We start from the raw sequence: 17,196 nt of genomic DNA, 5'->3' as shown, positions 1-17,196 counted from the left end.
AGTCCCCAGGAAAAATCAAGGGCAAATCTCCTCATGGGAAAGACAGACAGCATAGGTAGTGAACAAGCACGTAGCAGTCATGTGAAACGCGTATACTATCCTACCCTGCTGTACCTTGTACCACTTATGTGAATAAAGGACTTTTCTTAATTGGATTCCGTGGTGGTGTGTGACCATTTTCTTCTTTCACAAAGACAGACAGCAGCCAGACAGGGGTTCTAACTTCTAACCCATGACTAGTCTATCCAAAACAAACAAAGAAAAAAGTTTTGGCTTTGATAGGTTTTAAGAAATAAAAATGTGCTCACATGCTTCCCTCAAAGTGACAGCGCTGCATAGCAAGCACCCCAACAACAAGAGGGCCCTTGTGCCCCAATACACTTTTGCTCCTCTGCTACTCTAAGATGAGGTATAATATATGAGGGAGAAGATAAAGATTCCTTCTGCAACCTCGGAGAGCCAGTAAAGGGGGTCTTTTGGTCCCCTTACCTGTTCTAATGGAAGAAAAAAAAAAAAAAAAAAAGTTTAATAAAGATGTTATAAACCCCAGACATAAAATATCCCTCTATAGCAGCCATGTCCAAACTATGGCCACCAGCTGTTCAGGAACTACAATTCACATCATGCCTAGTTACGTCTGTGAATGTCAGAGATGTACAATGCCTCATGGGAATTGTAGTTCCTGAACATCTGGTGGGTCATAGTTTGGACACCCCTGCTCTATAGTCTGTACTTTTCTCAATTAAGAGCAATAGGTGTAATTTCTGTCTGCTGCCTTCTTCCTGACACCAAGAGAAAAATGGTGACAAGGGAGGGACCTCCAGCTGATTGACAGCTACAGCTTTGTGCTTGTGTGCTGTGTGAAGAGGGTGTGTCCCTTCCCTCCAATCAGCTCTCCGAGCTCCCCTCAGAGCTCTGCAGAGTGAGCTGTCAGAAAAAAGGGGACGGAGAGCTGAAGTTACAGACAAGCTTTATAAACTCTGGACTTTGAATAGCTTTAGAAAAGAGAAGACAGCGGATAAACCGGTACAACTTATGTAGAAGAATTAGTTTAATCTCTGTGTATCACCTGAGGCCAGTCACATCATTTGGTATATGTAAGGGTTTATAACCACTTAGTATAAATTCAAACTCGCAACCATGCCCCCCTAGTCCTACGTCTTCCCCATTCCACTGCAGGTCTTGTGGTTTCTTTTAAGTGAATTTAGTGAATACCCCATCAGACTGTGGGAAAAAAACTAGATCTCTTATTCCGATAAGGAAATGTAATGAGCAAATTAGATTCCTTTCAAAATGTGGTTTCCAGCTGAAAAGAACAAATGGGGTTTAACCCTAGACTGGGTCTTATTTTTTCCTCCTTCTCTAGATTAAAAAGAAGGGTAAGACACTTGAAGGACATGCTATTTTTTGTTGAGACTGACTACAGCTAATTTGACTCTAGCCTAAAGGGCCGTACACACTTGACGAAAATCGGACAAAATAAATATCCTCTGATTTTTCTGTCTTCTCAGCGTTCATTACCGTTTTTAGTTGACAGTGCATAATGTTCACGAAATTTCTCATCCGATTTTTCTTTTTTTTGGCACATATGTTCCTAGACTTCCGGGTTGTCAGCAACTTCAGATCATGCGCGGTCTTTCGTATCCGATTTTTAACGGACGTACTGCATACAAATGAAACGAAAAATCGGTCGTCTGGGGACGGACGAAAAAAATGTTGGTGTTTGTCCCTCCGTTTTTTTTTCGTTGAAAATGTCGGCATCGGCTGCTGAAAGTTGTGTACACACTAGGCGAAAATCGGACAATTTCACATCGGGCGGGAATTTTCGGCAGATTTTCTACTAGTGTGTACCCTGCTTAAGACACTTGAAGGACATGATATTTTTTGTTGAGACTGACTACAGCTAATTTGACTCTAGCCTAACTGTAGGCTCTATTTTTTACATGAGGATGACCTATTACAGTAGGAGAAAGTCAAAAAAGCCCTATGAACTTTTTTCATTTTTCCTTTATTGAGTAGGTGAATAATGATTGGATTTTATTCTAAACAAATGTTTTTCCGTAATTTTTAATATAAATTGTAGGGATCAAATAAAAATGAGACAACAACCCCCCCCCCCCCTACCTGTACACTATGATAAAGGAAATATCTTCCCCAGCTTGCATGTAAATCTCCATATTTCTAAACCTTCACCTTGGACACATAAGAGACATGAAACGACTACCAGGGGGTAGCCTCTGGTATTCCTAGGGTCTCTTCCTCCTGCGGCAAAGGTCCAATACTGACACTATTCAAGGCTAAAATAGTGCACTGCCCCCCAGAGGTGGAAGCCAACGGCTACCAAAAAACAGCACTAGGTGGAAGTTCCCTGATCTCCCAATAACTTGTCTTACCTGAAGGTCTTGTTATGTAGTTTGATTGCATTTCTCAGGCCGTCTCTCTCTGTCTTTTGGAGAAGTTGAGGAAAACAAGGAAAGAAATAAAAGTGACACAATTCCAACTTCCTTCTGTAGGCTCTCGGCGATCTAAAAGTGGATTTCAGATGTGTGGAAGCTGTGCCTTACAATCTGCCTGGGTCCGCTCGGTACAGCAAACAATGAACACTCCTCCCTGCCAGTGGAAAGACTGTACTTCCTCCTCCAGCCAGCTCTCAATGCACAATGACACTTTGACTGCTCTGAGATGTTTATTGCTGCTTAAAGATCATCAAAAACACACAAACAATTCCTTTTCCAGGCCAGATGTGGCTTTCATGCACTAGAAGTCCCAGCATGCATGCATGTCTTTTTTCTGTGGTCTACTTGTCAGTTATATAAATGTGTTTATGGTGGTTATACACCAGCAGATGTACAAAACTGTCCTGTCGAAGGTTAAATATATAGTGCCTTGAAAAAGTATTCATACCCCTTGAAATTTTCCACATTTTGTCATGGTACAACCAAAAACATGAATGTATTTTTTTGGGATTTTTGTGATACACAAACACAAAGTGGCACATAATTGTGAAGTGAAAGGAAAATGATAAATGGTTTTCAACATTTTTTACAAATAAATGTCTAAAAAGTGTGGCGTGCATTTGTATTCAGCCCCCTGTAACCAATTGTCTTCAGAAGTCACCTAAGGGTCCTTTCACACGGCCGCTCCGTGTGTCCGCAAATCATCCCATCCGTTTGCGGATGATTTGCGGACATAATGTAAGTGAATGGCACTGCAGGTGTCAGCGGAATACCATCCGCTGACACCCGATTTTCCTCCTTTCAGTTCTGTTCCGTTTTTACGAATGGAACAGAACCCCATTTTTCCTTCCGTGTAAAAAACGGAAAGGAAGGAAAATCGGATGTCAGCGGTGTCATCCGCTGACATCCGCAGTGCCATATACTTACATTATGTCCGCATATCATCCGCAAACGGATGGGATGATATGCGGGCACACGGAGCGGATGACAGAAATGTCATCCGCTCCGTGGAAAAAAAAAAGTCCCGCAGCGGACCTTTCACACGGAGCGGCCGTGTGAAAGGAGCCTAATTAGTAAATAGAGTCCACCTGTGTGTAATTTAATCTCAGTATAAATACAGCTGTTCTGTGAAGACTTCAGAGGTTTGTTATGGCGCTTTTCCACTGCATGGAACCGAACGGTTCGGCTCGCTTTTGTGCTTTTCCACTGCTGGTACCGCATGGTACGGTGTAGGAACGGTTCGGTACGGTACAGCGGCGCTTTTCCACTGCATTGAACCGAACGGTACGGCTCTCTAAAACAGTACCACCTCGATTGTGGTTCCAAGGAGGTACCATACCGGTACCATATCCCACAATCCTTTGCATGCAGTCACTACTAGCCACTGATTGGTCAGAGAATCGTTGTTATCCCACCCACTTAACTTTAGTACTACTTAAGTGGGAAAGCAAACCATACCAAACCGCACCGAACCGTTCCAACACCGTACCATGCGGTACCAGCAGTGGAAAAGCAAACCGGGCCAAGCAGGGCCGAGTGGAGCCGAGCCAGTACTTGCAGTGGAAAAGTGCCATTAGAGAACCTTAGTGAACAAACAGCATCCTGAAGGCCAAGGAACACACCAAACAGGTCAGGGATAAAGTTGTGGAAAACTTTAAAGCAGAGTGTCAAAACACTCACCAGATGTAAAAGAAAAAACACAGTGTATAATGTAACGCCTCGTGGGAAATTCAATTTTTTGAAGAGTACTCTCACTTCACCATAACAATGCACTCACCAGAAGCCATGCAATATGCCTTGCATCCGATCCAACCTTCACCAAAGCGTAGGTGGCTAGGAGGCAGCCCAGAGCCCAAGCACCAGAGCCAGGAGGACGGTGTGCCCTGCAAATATCTCCCTAGATCTCCATCCCGGGACAGAGGAATAGCTGGAAACCGATACCTGAAGCTGGCGGAGAGTCTACTGGATGACAGGCCGGATAGTACACCTGAGGAGAGGAAGCTGGGAGCACAGGAAACAAGAAGGAGCTTGTAAAGCAACTCATCAGTGACCTGCATATCCAGTGCAGCAAGTATGCAGGAGTGTGTCCACTAACCAGTTTTCCAGCGATCGGTTGGATCGGATGCAAGGTATAATATTGCATTGTAAGTGAATTGTTATGGTGAAGGGACAACACTCTTCAAGCACTTGAATTTCCCATGAGGTGTTTCATTATACACTGTGTTTTTCTTTTACTTCTGGTGAGTGTTTTGGCACTGTATACCACGGATGGTGCATATTTATTTTTGGATTATGGACTTTTGTTTCATATGAATATTGCTCTATTTCACTTATATCACATTGTATTACTTTTTGGTTCACACAATCTTATTCACAATTGAGCGCTGCACATATTTGTTATTGGTTTACGAGGAGGTTATATATTTACCTTTTAGTGTTAGCGGCTGTTACACACTAATAGCGCTCACTCTATGGTTGTTTTTGCAGCTTTTTTTTTTCTGGTGACCCAATTTACCAAAATTCTGGACTAAATCCCTCTCACCCTCCTGCCTCCTGTCCAGTGAGAGTGCCCTTCACAAAGTGCTTTCACTTTGCTGCAATACTCACCATCAAACTGGAGCTGTCCCTTCACAGTGCTTCTTTACCACCACAAAATGCCCTTAGTTTTCAAGTTAAATGACAACCAGCATATTTAACCTGCTTCTTCTGAGCCCAGGTTGTCATGGGCACACTCCTAGCCTGTGAATAGGCAGCGAAGGAGATGCAGCACAGTGAAGGAGCTCATCTGTCACCCTGCCTTCTTCCCCTATCAGTATACTTCTTGTCAACACAAACTGATTGGCTGCTTGTACTGCTTCTCTCTCTCCCATTCTAAGCTCTGCTGTAAAGAGATTTCAGGAGACTGATACTAGGTCAAAATCAGGTGCTCATACCCTTGAAATAAAAAAAGCAAATTTAATTATGTATTAATGAATTCAGAGCTGCATTTGTTTCTTTTATACCTGGAGTAGAAAGCTTTAACCCAGGCATGCACATTGCCCCTATCAATGTGTCAAAAATGGCTCAACTCTGCCAGATGCCACAGCTCTGTCCCTTCTGCAATAAAAACCAAGACAGTCCTATGAAACCAATATAGTTCACAAACCATTCTTTCATGATATGAATATTGTGATTACACTTCTTTAAAAACGGTGCTCAAAAGACAGCTTGCAGTAGTAGAGATACTCTCCTATCCTATGTCCCGCTACTTTAGAGCTACAAAACAGTGAAGACTTATGTCCCCCAGCATAACCTTTCTACCCAATATTTCCCTGGGGCACTACATGTCCAAATCACTCCCTATAGGTTATGGATACATTCACTGACTCATACATCACTACTTTGTCCTGTAAAGACATAGGGGCCAATGGATGGAACCATAGCATGCAGCCATTAACAAAGATGTTAGACACCCCTAGGAAGTGTTGACTGTAAAGATTCGGTTGTAGGCTGTAGTACTGAAGATCCAGTAAACAGGCAGGGAATAGGCAAGAATTCGTTATTTTTTGTGCCTTTTGGCCACCAATTTTTTTGAGCAACAGAGTGACCCTAGTATAATTATTGTGAATGCTACATTTCTGAAGGAAAGCATTCCTTTTCTCATAAGGGTGTCACTTACAGGAAACAGACTTGGTCTCACAGGTTAGATATTCAAATTGCATAAGGCTGTGCCCTTGGAATGTCACCTGACAAAAGTCAACAAAAAAAAAAGAGGAATGCGGAATTGCAAGGTGCGACTTTGCTGTGATCCAGAAGCAATCTGAGATAGGTGCCAGGAAATATGAACAGTTCACAGCAATGCTGAATCCACATATTACTCATTAATTAGGAGCATCCAAATCAATCCCTAATATCCAAGTAAAGAAAGTCTTGGTCTGATTAGCTGTTCTGGATCTGAATATCTCCCTGGCAAGCAGCATTTTCAGGACAAAAAATCCAAAAGGACAGCTAGAATGTTTCGTTCAGGAAAGGATTCCTTTCAGCACAACACTTTCAAATTATATGAAAACCTTCATAGGAAGAGCCAAGCAATAGTGTCTTTCCCATCCACCCGTCTTCTTCATAAGATTTTATTATGTAATTAAAGATGTGTCTTTAGACTTGGGGCTCTTTCACACGGACATTCCGTATGTCCGTAAATCACCCCATCCGTTTGCGGGTGATTTACGGACATAATGAATGTCTATGGGATTGCTGATGTCAGTGGATGACCATCCGCTGACATCCGATTTTCGTCCTTTCAGTTCTGTTCCGTTTTTTGGAACGGAACAGAACCTTATTTTTGTTCCGTTTAAAAAATGGAACGGATGCAAAAATAGGATGTCAGCGGTGTCATCTGCTGACATCCGCAATCCCATAGACATACATTATGTCCGTATATCATCCGCAAACGGATGGGATGATATGCGGACATACGGAGCGGATGACACTTGTCCGTGTAAAAAAAAAAGCACTGGATCAGTAAAAGAAAACTGAACGGCCGAGTGAAAGAGGCCTTAACTGTGACACAAAAAGTGTATACAGTAACCTCCCACACGGTCCCTTTATGGCGAATGGCCGTAAGCACTATCTTCACACATTCCTATTGGCCCATGACAAAGATAGTCAGCCTCACAGACCAATAAAAATATGCAGGAGGTAGGCAGGGACTTGTCAGAACAGCCTATTTGTCCACGAGGTCTGGGAGACTGCTAAGGAATATGCACCCCGGGTGACTGCCTTTGTTACTAGCAGTAGTTTGTCCCTTTTCCCACCAGTGTGTAGGCAGGTGCAGTCTATTCAACTGCTGAAAAAGTTAATGCTGGTGATGATAGAAAGGTGTCAGAACACACAGTATATCACGGTTTGTTGTGTATGGGGCTATGTAGCCGCAGACCAGTCAGGGTGCCCATGTTGACCCGTGTCCACAGCTAAAAGTGCCTACAATGGACACATGAGCAGCAGAACTGGATCCTCGTGCAACAGAAGGCGGCCTGGTCTGATTTTTATTTTTTTTTTAAATATTATGTGGATGGCCGGGTGGGTGTGTGTGTGTACGCATTCCGTTTACCTGGGGGAAGAGATGGCACCAGGATGCACTATGGGAAGTAGGAAAGCCAGCAGAGGCCGTGTGATGCTTTGTCTAGTGGTATCCATGCCTTCATACGTTTGGGCTGTTTTGGTGGCAAAAGTGGGACCTACTCAGCATTAGGTGGGTGGTCATAAAGTTATAGCTGATTGATATACGTACATATAAAACCTTAACAACCTATTCCTTTATATGTATTCAGCATGAGCTTTGATCTATCTCAACTTAGCTGATGAGGGGACCTTTCAACACGTTTCTTTGGTCAACAGACCCACTTCCTAAGGAGGTACATAGAGGTGAGTATCTTAAAATAACAATAATTATTAATCAATATATACAAAGTATTGATTCCTCATTAGTATGATGGTATCCCAGGCGGTAATCACAGCCCCATAGCGAACCACAAAAGAAAGGAAAACCAAGAGAACCTGGGAGGAAGCCACTGGACAGACAAGCTACCTGAATAATCATGCGTGCTTCCTTGAAAATGGCTGCCGACAGTCGCTTGTGGATAAGAGCATCCAAGCATATTTAAGGGACAACATGTTCAGATGTTCATTGTTAGGGTTTACACTTAGGAAATGAGGCTCAAACTGCAATATAAATTTTTTTTTTTTTTTCTTATCTGGTGAAATGGTTGTCTTTCCTTAATGTAGCTGCTGATAGCAATGAAAACCTAACTCCTTCCCCAATCTATCCAAAACTGAAATAAAGAAATAAACTGGATTCTTATTTTAAAAATAAAGCTTTAGAATACTTTTAAACCAGGGGTAAAAATAAATCAGTTACAGACACCAACCTGCACTCGCTGTCTTGTTCTGAGACCGGTCATGGAGTGAACCTGGTATGAAAAGGAACTCAGGACTGGGTGACACGGCAGCAGAGTTAACTTCAGAGGGATAACATTTGATTAACTTTTCAGCAAACAGAAGGTCATTAACATACACAGCCATCCCAGTCCTGGCAATGGTTCCTCTTCAGATAACAGCAGCCTAGGGGCAGGCAACAAATTTTACCCCTGCGTGCCTGGGAAAGTATTGAAAATACATTTTTCTCTTCCCAAACTAATATGTGAGAGACCAGTCATTTTTGTCTCTGCTATGGAATCTATGAGGCTCGTGCAATGTTGTTATCAATACAAAATTTTCAAAAGTGCCACTGAGTATTGTATAGGTTATGAAAGAAGACCTAAAAACAGGAAATAAAGAAGTTTCCATTGTTTACCTTACGAAAATACGATTTGGCTGTCCTCGTTTTTCTTAGTTGATGACTCACAATAAGCACACAGATTGGAAAATCTGGTCAGTGCTTCAGACGGTAAGGCCTCATGCACAGACACATTCACAGGCTCCTAAGTCTTGAAGTACAAGGTTCAGGTTGTATGCAGGTGGCTACATAAAGTGATTTGTTTATACCAGTGGTCTCCAAACTGTGGCCCAAGGGCGGGATGCTGCCCTTTGCTTGCCTTGATCAGGCCCTTGGGGCACTATTCCCCCCACTGATATGAGCCAGTATTCTGCCATCGGACACCAACAATGGGGCATCATTTCTCCCACTGACACCAATAATGGGGCACTATTCCTCCCAATGATACCAACGATGGGAACACTATTCCTCCCCAAATACAAAGTGTGAGGTTTACTCCCACTGATGCCAGGAAACTTCCACTCCAGCTGGCCACAGTCCGGCCCTCCTAAATTCTGAAGGATAATAAACCGGCCCTTTGTTTAGAAAGTTTGGAGACCCCTGGTTTATACTGCTGGTTTTGTCCCCCGCCCTCCCATATACAGTATCTCACAAAAGTAAGTACACCCCTCACATTTTTGTAAATTTATTATATATTTTCATGCGACAACACTGAAGAAATCACACTTTGCGACAATGTAAAGTAGTGAGTGTACAGCTTATATAACAGTGTAAAGTTGCTCTCCCCTCAAAATAACTCAACACGCAGCCATGAAGGTCTAAACCGCTGGCAACAAAAGCGAGTGCACCCCTAAGTGAACATGTCCAAAATTGGGCCCAAAGTGTAAATATTTTTGTGTAATTACCATTATTTTCCAGCACTGCCTTAACCCTCTTGGGCATGGAGTTCACCAGAGCTTCACAGGTTGCCACTGGAATCCTCTTTCACTCCTCCATGACGACATCACAGAGCTGTTTTTTTTGGAGACCTCCCCCTTCCTTTTGAGGATGCCACACAGATACTGAATAGAGTTTAGGTCTGGAGACATGCTTGGCCAGTCCATCACCTTTACCCTCAGCTTCTTTAGCAAGGCAGTTTGGGGTCCTTATGTTGGAATACTGTACTGCGGCCCAGTCTCCGAAAGGAGGGGGATCATGCTCTGCTTCAGTATGTCACAGTACATGTTGTCATTCATAGTTCCCTCAATGAACTGTAGCTCCCCAGTGCCGGCAGTACTCATGCAGCCCCAGACCATGACACTCTCACCACCATGCTTGACTGTAGGCAAGACACACTTGTCTTTGTACTCCTCACCTGATGGCCGCCACACACGATTGACACCATCTGAACCAAATAAGTTTATCTTGGTTTCATCAGACCACAGGACATGGTTCCAGTAATCGTAGTCTGCTTGTCTTCAGCAAACTGTTTGCGGGCTTATTTATGCATCATCTTTAGAAGAGACTTCCTTCTGGGATGACAGCCATGCAGACCAATTTGATGCAGTGTGCGGTGTATGGTCTGAGCACTGACAGGCTGACCCCCCACCCCTTCAACGTCTGCAGCAATGCTGGTAGCACGCATACGTCTATTTCCCAAAGGCAAGCTCTGGATATGACACTGAGCACATGCACTCAACTTCTTTAGTCGACCATGGCGAGGCCTGTTCTGAGTGGAACCTGTCCTGGTAAACCACTGTATGGTCTTGGCCACTGTGCTGCAGCTCAGTTTCAGGGTCTTGGCAATCTTCTTATAGTCTAGGCCATATTCATGTAGAACAATTTTTTTTCAGATCTTTAGGGAGTTCTTTGCCATGAGGTGCCATGTTGAACTTCCAGTGACCAGTATGAGAGAGTGAGAGCGATAACACCAAATTTAACACACCTGCTCCCCTCATTCACACATGAGACCTTGTAACCCTAACGAGTCATATGACACCGGGGAGGGAAAATAACTAATTGGGCCAAATTTGAACATATTCACTTAGGGGTGTACTCACTTTTGTTGCCAGCGGTTTAAACATTAATGGCTTTGTGTTGAGTTATTTAAGGGGACAGCAAATTTATACTTTTATACAAGCTGTACACTCACTATTTTACATTGTAGCAAAGTGTCATTTCTTCAGTGTTGTCACATGAAAAGATATACTAAAACATTTACAAAAATGTAAGGGGTGTACTCGCGTTTATGAGATACTGTATAAATTGTTCAATCAATGGCAAATGCCAATTGAGCTCCACAGTGTGGGGCAGTGAGCACAGGGTCCACTAGAGAATGTTGGGCCCTCAGGCCACCCTCATGAAGTCTTTGATTGTCTGGTCAGAGACATTCACATCAGTGGCCTACTGGAGGTCATTTTGTATGAGCAGGAGCAGATACTGGTTCTGCTGATGGGAGATGTCACTACTACTGCGATCTGTGCGTGAATTAATTAACACACCGGGCGGGCGGACGAACGGCCGCTAATAGCTGTAACTATGTGAGCGCTTCACTTCCCTGTCAGGCATGTATCTCCGCTGACAGGGAAGTGAAGCGCTCACATAGTTACAGCTATTAGCGGCCGCTCGCCCGGTGTGTTAGTTCATTCATATACAGATCGTTGTAATAGTAGTAGTGACATCACAGGGAGGCGGGCCTCCAGCCAGAGGCGGGTCTTTTGAAAGGAAGGACACAGGAGGAGGCGAGTGAAAGTAAGGAGATTGCACTGGGATGGTGAGGGACGCTGAGGCGGGGGAGGGGGGGACGCTGAGGCGGGGGGGGGGGAGGGACGCTGAGGCGGGGGGGGGGCGCTGAGGCAAGCTTACCAATGGTATTTGTATTATGCAGCATGAGTGGGTTAATGTATTGCCACTGCTGGTCACTGATGAATTAGTGACTGACCAGTGGCAGTTAATTAACCCCTTTGTGCTGCATTAGTGCAATAAGTAGCAGTGCAACCAATGTTAATTAACACTGATACTGGTTGCACTAATGCAGCACAAAGGGGTTAATTAACTGCCATTGGTCAGTCACTAATTCATCAGTGACCAGCAGTGGCAATACATTAACCCCCTCATGCTGCATAATACAAATACTATTGGTAATTAAATTAACCACTATACTGTGACAGGGTGGCAGCTACAGGTGTACGCCTGCCTGTTTTTGGTGTATGCCCCTGTTCTATCTATTTTAAAATTATTTGGTGGAAAAAGTCATTTTCGGTTTTTCGGCCAAGGGCATCCTGCATTTTCGGTTTCGGCCCAGAATTTTCATTCCGGTGCATCCCTAGTTATACTGCATCTGTAAGGTCTTTCCCAGGCAAAAATTTCAAAGCAGACTGGGGTTTGAAGATGTGCTGGTTTAAGACCTTTTGAAGAAGCACAAACAGGCAATGTTGCGGACTGTAGATGCAGTTGTTGTCGGCCAAGAAGATTAATGCAGCAGATAAGAGACACATCATGCTTTCTTCCCATCAACATCAGAAGATGTCAAGCATTGCCATAAGCAGATAACTGGAGTACACCCATCTACTGTGGAGTAATCTGGCCAGAAGTGGTCTTCAATGAAGAATTGCAGCCAAAAACCTATGCCTCTGATGTGGAAACAAGGTTAAGCGACTCATCTATGCACAGAAACAGAAGAACTGGGATGCATAAAAATAGCAGCAGGTGCTCTGGACGGAGGAGTTAAAACTTGAAACATTTGTCTACAGCAGGAGGCGCTTTGTTTGCCGAAGGGGTGGAGAGTGGTACAATAAAGAGGCAACAGGGAAGCATGATGGAGGTTCCTTTAAAGTCTGGGGCTGCATTTCTGCAAGCAGCATTGAAGATTTGGTCAGGATCAATGGTGTCCTCAGTGCTAAGAAATACAGGCAGATACTTATTCATCATGCCATGCCATCAGAAAGGTGTGTGATTGGCCCCAAATTTATACTGCACAGGCCAATGAACCCTAACATACAGCCAATGTCATTAAGAACCATCTTCAGCATACAGAAGAACAAGGAGGCCTGGAAGTGATGATTTGGCTCCCCACAGAGCCATAATCTCAACATCAATTCTGTCTGGGATTACATAAAGAGAAGAGAGGAATTTGAGGCCACCTATATCCACAGAAAATCTGTGGTTAGTTCTCCAAGATGTTTGGAACAACCTACCTGCCAAGTTCCTTCAAAAACTGTGTGCAAGTGTACCTAGAAGAATTGATGCGCAAAGGGTGGTCACACTAAATATTGATTTGAATTTGTTCATTTTGTTAATTGATAGAAAAAAAAATTAAAAAAACAGGAAACGCTTCTTTTTTTGAAAACTTTCTTAATTTATAGTATTTTTTATACCTGCCTAAACAGTTTGCAAATTAGTATGTCCCCCTCACATTTTTCAAATTATTTTATTATATCTTTTCATATCACAACACTGAAGAAATGACACGTGTAAATTTGCTGTCCCCTCACAATAACTCAACACATAGCCATTTATGTCTAAACCGCTGGCAACAAAAGTGAGTACACCCCTAAGTAAAAATGTCCAAATTGGTCTCAGGTGTGTTGAATTTAGGGTTATCACTCTCACACTCTCATACTGGTCCCTGGAAGTTCAACATGGCATCTCATGGCAAAGAGCTCTCTGAGGATCTGAAAAAAAAAAAAAAAATTGTTGCTCTACATGAAGATGGCCTAGGCTATAAGAAAATTGCCAAGACCCTGAAACTGAACTGCAGCACAGTTGCCAAGACCATACAGGACAGGTTCTACTCAGAACAGGCCTCGCCATGGCCAACCAAAGAAGTTGAGTGCATGTGCCCAGCGTCATATCCAGAGGTTGTCTTTGGGAAATAGACAGATGAGTGCTGCCAGCATTGCTGCAGAGGTTGAAGGGGTGGAGGGTCAGCCTGTCAGTGCTTAGACCATACGCCGCACACTGCATCAAATTGGTCTGCATGGCTGTCGTCCCAGAAGGAAGCCTCTTCAAAAGACGAAGCACAAGAAAGCCCACAAACAGTTTGCTGAAGATAAGCAGACTAAGGACATGGAGTACTGGAACCATGTCCTGTGGTCTGATGAGACCAAGATAAACTTATTTAGTTCAGATGGTGTCAAGCGTGTGTAGAGGCAACAAGGTGAGGAGTACAAAGACAAGTGTGTCTTGCCTACAGTCAAGCATGGTGTTGGGAGTGTCATGGTCTGGGACTGCATGAGTGCTCCCGGCACTGGGGAGCTACAGTTCATTGAGGGAACCATGAATGCCAACATGTATTGTGACATACTGAAGCAGAGCATGATCCCCCCTCCTTCTGGAGACTGGGCTGCTGAGCAGTTTCCAACATGATAACAACCCAAACACACCTCCAAGACAACCAATGCTTTTCTAAAGAAACTGAGGGTAAAGCTGGATACACACTACACAACTTTTGTTGTCAGATTTCCTTTAGGATTTACCTTCAACTACGTAGTGCAAGGGCCTGATTGATTGCATAAAAATTGAAACCGTTTAGATTTTACCTCATATTATATGGTTTTGGTAAATCTAAAGGAAAAATCTAAAGAAAATTGTATGTATGGCCCATTAAGGTGATGGACTGGCCAAGCAAATCTTCTTAAACCCTATTGAGCACCTGTGATTGTGATTAGATAAAGTTCCTGAATCCCTCCTTGCTCCTGTTGGCTCTTCACAGAAATAAACAGTCTAGGGGTGTTGGTTTTTTTTTGTTGTTTCTTTTGGTATAGGAGAAGGGAATAATGGGATACTCCAACTGAACTATTCACATAGATGAGGACTAAGATACCTTATCTTCAAGATACTCTATCTAGCATCCCCTTTCAGCAGACATCTGTCCACTGACTATCCTAGGAGCGGGGTGGCCCCTCGTCAGGTCAGGCCCCTTGACACGAGATTCTGTACTCCCTGTACCGCAGAGACAGATCCTCCAGTCCCCTCTCAGTCAGCTTCCCTGGACCTCTGGGTTCAGCTCCTCACTGCTACTCTCCAGGCCCTCAGGATGACTCCCTGGGGCCACATGGCACCTCCACAGAGGAGAAGACAGCCGCTCCCCTCCCTCGGGGACTCCGCTCCCCAATGAAAGACCTTGAGCACATGAGCTCCTGGATTTTTTAAAGTATCCCAACATGCACCGAGGCAATTTTCAATCTGCCAATCATCAAGAATGTATCAAGAGCCCATGCACCCATTCGTCAGGTTTCCTCCCACTGTCCAACAGGCCTCCCTATTGGACCAGTGTGACACACTCTCTAGACAGAATGAGTTGAACTCTGGGCACAATGAGCAGACCTCACCAACAGATCTGCTCTCTGGTAGGCAGAGAACAATATAGATTTACTTGCAGCCCCTCTGGTAAGCAGACAGAGCTCAAAACTATACTTTCTCACTAGCACCTATCTAGGAGGGTGCTACAAAAGCAAATTTTGAGGTCTATTATGTACTGTAGCAAATGGGATTGGATAAAAAGAAGAGGATTTGGTGAACAATAAAAATATATACTGGTGTTTTACTGCATCTGATCATAATCAGTAGCATTAGAAAGCATTTTTCCATTACCCTCAGGTATAGAGAAATATTTTTTCACACATTGTCACGGTTCATGGTGAACTCCCAGCTCGTGACCACATATGCATATTTCGTGTTCTACTCATTTTCCTTTACCCATTAGGGGAATACAGCATAACCACATATAACCACATCTTCCAAGTCATCTCAATCGGCAGCTCTACGCAGCAGTAGTGGGTCCTGGGAAGGCGATTATGCAGGCTCTGCACATTGTACGGTCCCTGTAGAGATATGTGCATGAAGCATAAGGGATTACCAAAGAATACGCAGTGCAATTCACACAGGAAATGTTCGCTAGACATACATCTGTCTGAAATTTTAATCTCTTAGAAACTTAAAATACAAACAGAATTCAACCATTTTGTCGCATTACATAGAATGAATCCTTTTGAAAAATGAAACCTCGATACTGTAAAGTACAGACAGTTGAGTGTCCAGCAAACATTCCCTTTGCAAACCCTTTATAAAAAGGCCCCTTTTTACTTTTCTCGGTTAAAGGAATATTAAAGATATTTCTTCATTTTTCGCACCACTAAGAAGTTTATGTATGAAAAACTTACTGGATGAATGTAACAAGGATTCTCCCAGCTGTAACAAATGATCCCATTTATTTGTCTAATATGATTGTTTACTATGACAGTCAGCGCCATCTAATGGCCATAATGGGGTATTTTCCCGATTGAGGCATTTCAGTAAAGTAGTGCATTATGGCCTCTAGCTGGAGAAAACGATCATAGGAAACATCATATTGGACAACATACTAGAATTCGATTCTGCTTAATATTGGGTCAGAGGTTCCTCATAATTACTATAGACATTGGTGGCATGGGCAGAAGAAGAGGTGCATATCCTATGTTTGCCTTACGGTGTACCATTTATTTTATTAAATTCATTTGAGTAACAGAATTTTTTAATGCATGCATGCTAAAATCCTTGCAATGTATATAGTTAATTTGGAGGGCTTTTGTTTTGCAACACAACTGAAACTTCACTTTAACATCGAAAAAACTTTATGTGGGTGAAGATGGATAAAATAAAGTTAACTTCTATAAGTAGAGCTTCTTCTTTTCAACATAATATAAGGCAGAACAGGTAAATGAGAAACTCTGTGAATAGCACTATTTAGAGACTTTGCCAACATGCGTGACTGGTGGGCAGCAAAACCAGGAGGTTGAGTCACAGTTTTACAGTTATTAGCCCCTTGTAGCCTCTGTACAGCAGGGCTGGAGTGTGAGAGAGAGAAGCAGCGAACAGTTCATAAGCTGACAAGAAGTATGCTGATAGGAGGAGAGAGAAGAGAGATGTGCTTATTGCTGAGCGGTTCTTTCCTTCACTGTCTAGTCATAGGCTGGGGCAGGTCAAAGATGACCTTGGCTCAAAAGGAAATGGGTTGAATGATGCTGGCCATCAGACTGGGGAACATCTAGTGGTAGAAAAATGTACTGCAGGGGAAATCTTACAATAAGGGTGAAAAGCGCAACAAAGGCTGGCTTTGTTTTTTTTAAAGTGACTGACTCTCAAAAGCTAAATGCAATCTGGGCCTAAAACCAGACAGGAGTAAAAAAAGACAGAGAATTTAATTTAAACAACATGGGCACCATACTAGAACAGTATCAGTTTGGATCAGTGTTTCAACTTTTTTCCGTTGTGGCACCCTTCAATTCTGCACAATCTTGGGGCACCCCATTCTAAAATGTAAAAAAAAAAAAGAAAACTAAACTAATAGTTTTACATATAGCAGCAACATCTATACACAAGGGCCATCCAACGTTAGAAGTGATTTATTCCTCCACTATTGCAAACTGGTACTGACTAGTATTCTAGCGTTTCTTTTCTCCCTTGGTTTCTCTTCTTTTACTTGCTAATGTGACCCCAGTGCTGATGGAGAGGGGAAGAGGAGGAGTA

General features: G+C 43.2%; 1 protein-coding gene across 3 annotated transcripts in view; it reads right to left on the bottom strand.

Moving 5' to 3' along the window:
- The window catches only part of FGD4 (FYVE, RhoGEF and PH domain containing 4), a 256,856-nt gene that overhangs the window by 107,470 nt on the left and 132,190 nt on the right, over positions 1–17,196 (bottom strand). The window contains exon 1 of one of the 3 annotated variants that reach the window (XM_082255358.1): positions 2,394–2,530. The exons of the other annotated variants lie outside the window; for them this stretch is intronic. Coding sequence (XP_082111484.1) covers positions 2,394–2,424 — 31 coding nt within the window. The 5' untranslated portion in view covers positions 2,425–2,530. Of the gene's footprint in view, positions 1–2,393; positions 2,531–17,196 lie in introns of those variants that run through there. 3 annotated transcript variants of the gene reach the window in all.

This window comes from Pelophylax lessonae (genome assembly GCF_965119305.1).
Source record: "Pelophylax lessonae genome assembly, chromosome: 4".
In the NCBI taxonomy this organism is placed as follows: domain Eukaryota; kingdom Metazoa; phylum Chordata; class Amphibia; order Anura; family Ranidae; genus Pelophylax; species Pelophylax lessonae.
The sequence above is the reverse complement of the archived record's forward strand: the minus strand, read 5'-3'. Positions and strand labels throughout refer to the sequence as shown.